The 7,442-nt window shown below is 41.6% G+C and overlaps 1 protein-coding gene across 1 annotated transcript in view; it reads right to left on the bottom strand.

Annotated features, from left to right (window-relative positions):
• Positions 1-6,185: 6,185 nt before the first annotated feature.
• elmod1 (ELMO/CED-12 domain containing 1) overlaps positions 6,186-7,442 on the bottom strand; it is a 46,142-nt gene continuing 44,885 nt past the window's right edge. Inside the window, exon 10 of the mRNA XM_008304555.1 lies at positions 6,186-6,361. Coding sequence (XP_008302777.1) covers positions 6,186-6,361 — 176 coding nt within the window. The remainder of the gene's footprint in view (positions 6,362-7,442) is intronic.

The raw sequence follows: 7,442 nt of genomic DNA, 5'->3' as shown, positions 1-7,442 counted from the left end.
AGTGACCAAAGTTACTTATCTTATTAGAGGGGGTAACAGGGTTTTCAATCACAGAAAATTTGTTGCCTTTTCGGAAGAGGTGAATGCCGCCTCTGGGGATTTACAGATGCACACTGACATCAGATAAATGAGCCCATGAAAGTGTCTGGAGAGGTTTTTTGCACTGCGTACTGAACTCCCTGTGTTTTTGAAGGACCGTCTTCGCTGTGGTACGAGTGCATATTGCTGCAAACTCCGGGAAACAGCTTTACTGTGCGACATGGCCTTTCTTTCCGATATCACATCACATTTAAATCATCTTAACATACAGCTGCAGGGGAGATGCCAAACTGTGTGCTCTGCTGCGGCAGTTCAATGAGCGCTTCCAAGACTTCCACGCCATACAGCCACGAGTTGCGCTATTCACGGCCCCCCTCTCTGTCGCTGTCAGTGAGAAACCCGCGGAGTTGCAGCTGGAACTGTGCGAGCTACAGTCGGGCCCATTCTGCCAGTCACAGAAAAATGAGAGGGGGATTTCATTCTGGAGACTACTACCCGAGTCCCGTTTCGCGTTGCTTTGAGATTTATCATTTTCCATGGCCAGTATGTTTGGGAGCACTTGTATCTGTGAGAGCAGCTTTTCAACAATGAAGCACATTAAGTCAAAAGAGAAACAGGCTGACAGATGTAACTCTGTTCCAGCTCATGCAAATTGGAAGCACAAAAACTGACATTGACATTCAGAATATTGTGCAGCAGCAGGGGAGGCCACAGGTATCTCATCAGGACACTTTGCTGAGCCAGGTGTAGGTGAGGCAGGGTCTTTTTAGGACCTTACGTGAAACGCCATGTGGAATAGGAGGGCTGTGTAAAAATAGTTGATATTAAGCCATTACAAACAGAAATGTTAGTTGTTGCACTTTGTGTTGGAGTTCTGCACTTTACTCTTGTCATTGCACTTTTTTTGTAGAATAAAAATACATGCATTTTGAATGTTAAAAATTGTAGAACAAGTACATTGTTAATTGCCACAATATATGTGTTACTTTGTTTTTTTGTAAATGTAAAAATATGTTTATATGAAGCAGTGTATGACGAAAATCCATAGTTATAGTGTGGCCCCCGGTCGTGTTGGGGGTAAAAAAAAAAAAAAAGTGGCCCTCGCCGTCATTGAAGTTGCCCATCCCTGAGCCAGACGATGCTGCTAAAGTGTGAAATTCAACAGAAAAGTCAAATGTTTACAAACATGTTTTGACTTAAGAATGTGTTCTAGTATGATAAAGATGAAGGCAAAAGCTGTTTCCCAGATAGAAATGTTTGGTTCTCAGAACATTCTTAGAATCTCAAAGTGTTGAATGACAACATTGCTTAAATATGATGCACTAATGTTGTTGCAATTTTCAGTGAGAAAGTTTCAGGAGAACATTCCCTAAAAACATTCAAAAAAAATATTTTGCAATAACCCTCTTAAAATGTTGAATGACAACATTGCTAGAATATGATACACAAATGTTTTTGCAATGTTTTCAGCTGGAAGCTTTCTTTAAGTTCCAAGAACGTTCTGGGAGAAAGTCTCTAAAAACGTTCGAAAAATGTATTGCAATAACCCTGTCACAGTTTCACACACAAAGGCTCAAGTGCAGACAGATGACTCGACCACCAAACAGTTGAAAATCGATGAGAATATTTATTCAAAAATACAAACACTAATTGTGAAACCAAGTAACAAACAAAGCAGCAATCTAAACTACCACTAACTAATACTTACTATGAGGAATTTATCAAAACGTCCTCTAGAGGACGACAAACTATAATTACAAATTTACCGCAATGAATACAAATTAAATACTAGTACTACTACTTGAGTAGACGAGAGATTGGAAAGCTACAATACTGGATGCTAGGGTTGGGGAGCCGGAAGAGATGGAGGTGTACCAGATGACTTCAACGGACGGACACGGAGGATATGGAGAGCTGGAGCCAGAAGAATCCAACGGAGTGGAGACAGGGATGAGTAGTGGACCTCAAAGGCAGCAAGAGTGGCGAAAACTGGAGCACAGGAAAGTAGAGTTAGCAGCAGAATCAAAACAACGACCAGAATATAGGAGCAAGCACAAACTAACTTGGGTTTTACTACAATCTGGCGTCTACTTGTGGCTTGCTGGCGTCTTTTATAGTGAATGTAGGTCTGACGAGTGACTGGCAAGCCACGCCTCGCCGCAGCTGGAGCAATCAGCTGATTGCCAACTCAGAGCACCTGGTCACTCCGGCATGTTGCATAACACAAACAGAACCAAAAATGCTCCACTAGGTGGAGCCAAAGGCGGAGGTCATGTCAAACCCTCTTAAAATGTTGAATGGCAACATTGCTAGAGTATGGCGCACTAATGTTGTTGCAATGTTTTCAGCAGAAAATTTCCTTTAAGTTCCCACAATATTGAAATATTGATTGTAGCTGCTTTAACTACCCACTTTCATTCTAATTTTTTACATGAACTGAAACCAAAAGCCTGACTGTGTTTGTTGTCCAGGCAGCACAAACCAAAAAATACATACTCAATGATCATTTTAACTGACATTTAGTCTTTATTGTGGTCTCAAAAAGTACAGCACAGACAAATGAAGCACACTGTTACAATATCTAGAAGTACTTTACTGAAGAATACAGAATGCCAGAGCAGCGACGATGAAAATATCATGCAGGTCGAGGTTTTTATAGGCGGCTTGGAAGCAGAATGTACAGCAGCATGTATCTAACTTCATCTACAGTATCATGGGGCACATCGGCCCATACACCATAAATTACTGCGTTATTATCATAAAGGAAACTGCATTTTTTTGTTTTCTTTTTACAACAGTGCAAAGCTGACCATAGTAAAGCAAAGCAAAACGCAAGCAAGTAATGACTCCAGCACTGACATTCACTGAAGTAAACAACTGCGTAATACTGATGAAGAGCTTCGACATTCCCTTCAAAGGAACAATGGTTTCCAATACTATTCAAACACAATCAACAATGCAGGCATGGCAGTAAAATAACGTCAGTATCATATATATGTTCTTGGTGTTGTGATGACAACATTTGTTCGTTCAGAGCATTGATGTGAATGGATGTTAAATACAGTGCAGTTGTATGTTCAAGAGAAGCATGACTGCTGTGTGAAGACGTGAGTCTCGTATGAGCTTCTATCACTCGGTGAGAACAAAAAGTGACTCAGAGCTGAGATAATAATCAACCTGCTGCTCCACAGACAATGAACTGGATGTTACCGAAGTCTTCAAAGGATCTCAGATGACAACTGTGACACTGATGATACAAAACTCCTCCGGTTTTGTCGACTGCTAAACAAATTTAAAGGGCCACATGATGATTATAAAGACGCAAGAGCAGAAAATACATATTTGCTGTGCCATGTTGTTAATTTATTTTAGAAATTAGAGGATAACTTTACTTCTAGAGTTTCCATCACTTGTATTTTGTGTCAAAAAGGTTGGGAACCACTTCTTTATATCTATATTATGACTTAGTATTGTTATTAGCAAATGTGTTCTTAAAATTTAATTTCTGTGTTATCAGCTGTGTGTTATTAGTCTGTTACCGTTTTTTTGGTTGGGTCACTCCAGAAAAATATTTTAAAATCACATTTTCTGATGGGGCTGCAAGGTGGATCAGTGGTTAGCACTGTTGCCTCACAGCTAGAAGGTCGCCGGTTCGCGTGAGGACACCCGGGATCTTTCTGCGTGGAGTTTGCATGTTCTCCCCGTGCAGTGTGGGTTCTCTCCGGGTTCTCCGGCTTCCTCCCACACAGTAAAAAAACATGTTGAGGTTAACTGGTGATTCTAAATTGTCCGGAGGTGTGAATGTGAGTGTGCTTGGTTGTCTGTCTCCAAGTGCAGTCCTGTGATAACTGGCGACGTGTCCAGGGTGTCCCCTGCCTTCACCCTAAGTCAACTGGGATAGGCTCCAGCCCCCCCTCGCGACCCTAATAAGGATTAAGCGTGTATAGATAATGGATGGATGGATGGATTTCACAATCAACAATTTAAAGTGTTTCAGTTTCCTGCTGTTTGACGACACCTGTGGTGATAAGCAGTAATTGCAGGTGTGTTTTTGAATTTCACTTCACCTGAACCAAAAAAGAAGAATCAGTGATGAAGCCAGAGACACCTGCTGGTTGTTCTGCTATATATTCAGTATATTTATTATATTTAGCACTTCATCACTTCTTGGCATCAAAAGTAACAATGTTGTGGTTGTAACTGTGTAATTTTGAGTCAGATATTGGGGGGGGGACCCAGATTTTTTGTTTTTTAAATACTAAAGAGTTCAACTTTAATCCAGCAAAACAACAACAACAACAACAACAACAACAAAAATAAAACAAAAAACTAAAAATCACTGAAATGTAAATTTGTGCATAATGACAGCCTTATCTTAGCATAAAGGTGTTCTGACAGGATTCACCCACAGAAGCTTTAATTCAAATCATTCCTGCATATAAACCTGGAATCTTTGTGAAACAGCTGATTTGTTGGATGTGTAGAGAAACGTACATTATTTGCCATCAGTTCTTGTGGTAATAAAGTTATATGATTTCACCACCATTGTGTTGCCTCATAAATAGACATTTCATTTTTAAATTAAAAGAATCTTCATAATTGGTTTAGTTCAGTGTGACAGTGAGAGTTCTGCAGCTGGTGCATCAACTGGCTGGTCAACGCCTCCATCTTTAACGTTTTAAACTTTCACCGCCAACCAGTTCATCCTCTGTGGAGCAACTTACTTTACATTTAATGTAAACTCTAACATGCATCACAGCAGCTGCCAGAGTTTAAGGGTACATTTGTTTGCAGCAATTCTACTCATGTCACAAAATTCATGTGACATTTTACCTCTATTAGGCTTCTACTTGTCGACGCTGTAATTTCATTAGCAATCCAGCTCTGAGTTCAAAAGCAAAACAAATACTCAGGCACGCATGGTGCAAATAAACACATTTAAAGAAATGTGCAGTGAAATGAATGTAAATTATTGCTTTGGCTGATACAACAGTGGATAAAGTGTCACATTCGATGGATTAAAACAGAAGCAAACAATCATGAGGAACATTCAGAACACAATCTCTGCGTGGGGACAAATCAAAGGCAATCACTTTTGCAAACTTGTACAAAAAAAATGTTCACGACATGATTTTAAATCACTATTCTGGACGTATGAAGAAACAAATCAGCCTAAATATTCATTGCAGGATTTTCAGATTTTAAGCATCCAAAGTGGGACACACATTATTTGAAATATTCATGAACCTCATTTAGCAGGTTTACAAGACTTAAATTTTAGCTTACGGGAAAACAAACTGCTGCTGTGATTGTTTACGTTCTCCACATTCGGTATTTTGGCAAGGAGAAGTCTTAGGTGTGAATGCTGACATAAAAAGTACGTTACAATCTGTGGCAGTTAGCTAACACAGACAAAGTTAAGAGGTGAGGTGTCCCTATATAGTCTGATTGAATCAGCGGCGGCGACATTTCTCGTCCAGCAGATCATTTAAAGGTACATTACATATGTTTATCTCTTCGTTTCGATACAAAAATTAAGGTCACATCTGTTAGCCGACCAGCTAACTGCCAAAATCTGCAATCTGAGAGATATTTTTGGCTGAGAAAGTAAATTTGGTTTGGCGTTCAAAGGTGAGGTGTAATGGCTGTGATACAATCATCATGAATCATTAAAGTAACAGGTAACGATGGGTCACGATGGTGTGGTGCCGCCTCCTCATGCACAGCTACAATCGCTATGGTCATCTCTGATGCTGGTGGTCTAACACTGCAGTGAGGGCAGAGAGGCAGTGAGTGTGGAGACAGAGATTGCACTGCGGGGACTCGACTTCCTCCCCCGCAGTGTTAAATGATTAAACTTGATGGTGAAGACTTGGGTTTTTGGGTTTGGTTTTATGTTCTGTGTGTTTGTTTGTGTGTGCAGCGGTTGAAGTGAGCTGTTGGCAGTGACGCGACATGACATTAACTGGGATGAGTTGGGCCGAGCGGAGAGAGCCTCCCCAGATGTGTCCAGCGGTTTGAGGAACCATCAGTGTGAGTGTAAGGAGGGGGTTTCGGATTATTCGTTGCCCTACCAGACATCCGGGGGAGGCTCGGTGAGAGGAGGAGGAGGTGGAGGGGGAGGGAAGACGAGGACAGAGGTGTGTTTAGAGGTTGACCAGGTGGAGGTCAGAGGCGGAGAAGTGGGGGCACAGAGCCATGTCTGGGTTCTTCAGCTGTCGCAGGATCCTCCGGTGGAACTTGGAGCGAACCCGGTTGAACTCCATGATGTCGCTGGGATCCTCCTCGATCCAGAAGCGGTGGAACTCCTGCATCAGGTAACCTGCAGTTAGGAAAAGGGAAGTAGTTAGTGCCTTGTGTTTTTAACTGTGTGTCAGAAAAGTTCCAGGACTGGTGTCACAAAAGATATATTTCGAACTCAAATTAAGTTTTCCCCTCAATCAACCAGCATGTCTACAAAGAGATCCTGCGGCATTTGCTTCGTTCAGTGCGCAAGAAAACGTGAGAGTTGTGGCAGGACAAGTTGTGGCTGCTTCACCATGACAACGCACCTGCTCACAATGCCCTGAGCATCCAACAGTTCCTAGCTAAGAAGAACACCGCCATGCTGGAGCAACCTCCCTAGTCACCCGACCTGGCTCTGTGGGATTTCTTCCTCTTCCTCAAACTCAAGGGGGGCATGAATGGGACCCGTTTTGAAGACATGGATGATATCAAGATGGCTGTGACGACAGAGTTGAGGAGGATCCCGGAAGAATCCTTCCAGGAGTGCATCGCGGCATGGCAAAGGCTGGGAAACTGCGTTAGACTCCAGGGGGATTTCTTGTAGATTGTAGTCTGGATTTGAAATTTATCTTTTGTGACATCAGTCCTGGAACTTTTCTGACACACCTCTTATGTGCATGAATGGAGGCGCATATGTGGGACGAATCACACAAAGGCTGCATTTTAGCTTCTATGTGCTCATTGTTTTGGTTTTCCAGCATGGTTTTGGTTCATTCTCACATTTTTTTCAGCACCAAAAAAGCTGAAAGTTAGCAACCTGCAGTTAAACACAGTCAAAGTCCCTATAGGTAAAGCCCTTTTCAGACATGGTATTTAAAACATTGCTGCTTCATCGATCTATCATAGTGAAGGCATTCCGTCACTCAGGCATACATTATTTCTCTGACATATCACCAAAATGCCAGCGAGCAGGTGACATTTGTCATTCATGCCAGATTATAAATACACCAAGTGATGTATAATACACAATGATGCAATAACAGACTAAATCTAAACTAATAGCAGCTGATCAAAGGAAACTACATTAATTATTGGTGAATGCCATTAATTTTAAGCTGTTAGTGTATAAAACGTACATCCATCCATCCATACACCGCTTAATCCTCATTAGGGTCGCG

The sequence above is a fragment of the Stegastes partitus genome, unplaced genomic scaffold, assembly GCF_000690725.1.
Source record: "Stegastes partitus isolate 25-593 unplaced genomic scaffold, Stegastes_partitus-1.0.2 Scaffold2252, whole genome shotgun sequence".
NCBI lineage: Eukaryota > Metazoa > Chordata > Actinopteri > Pomacentridae > Stegastes > Stegastes partitus.
This window is presented reverse-complemented; position numbering and strand designations above follow the sequence as displayed.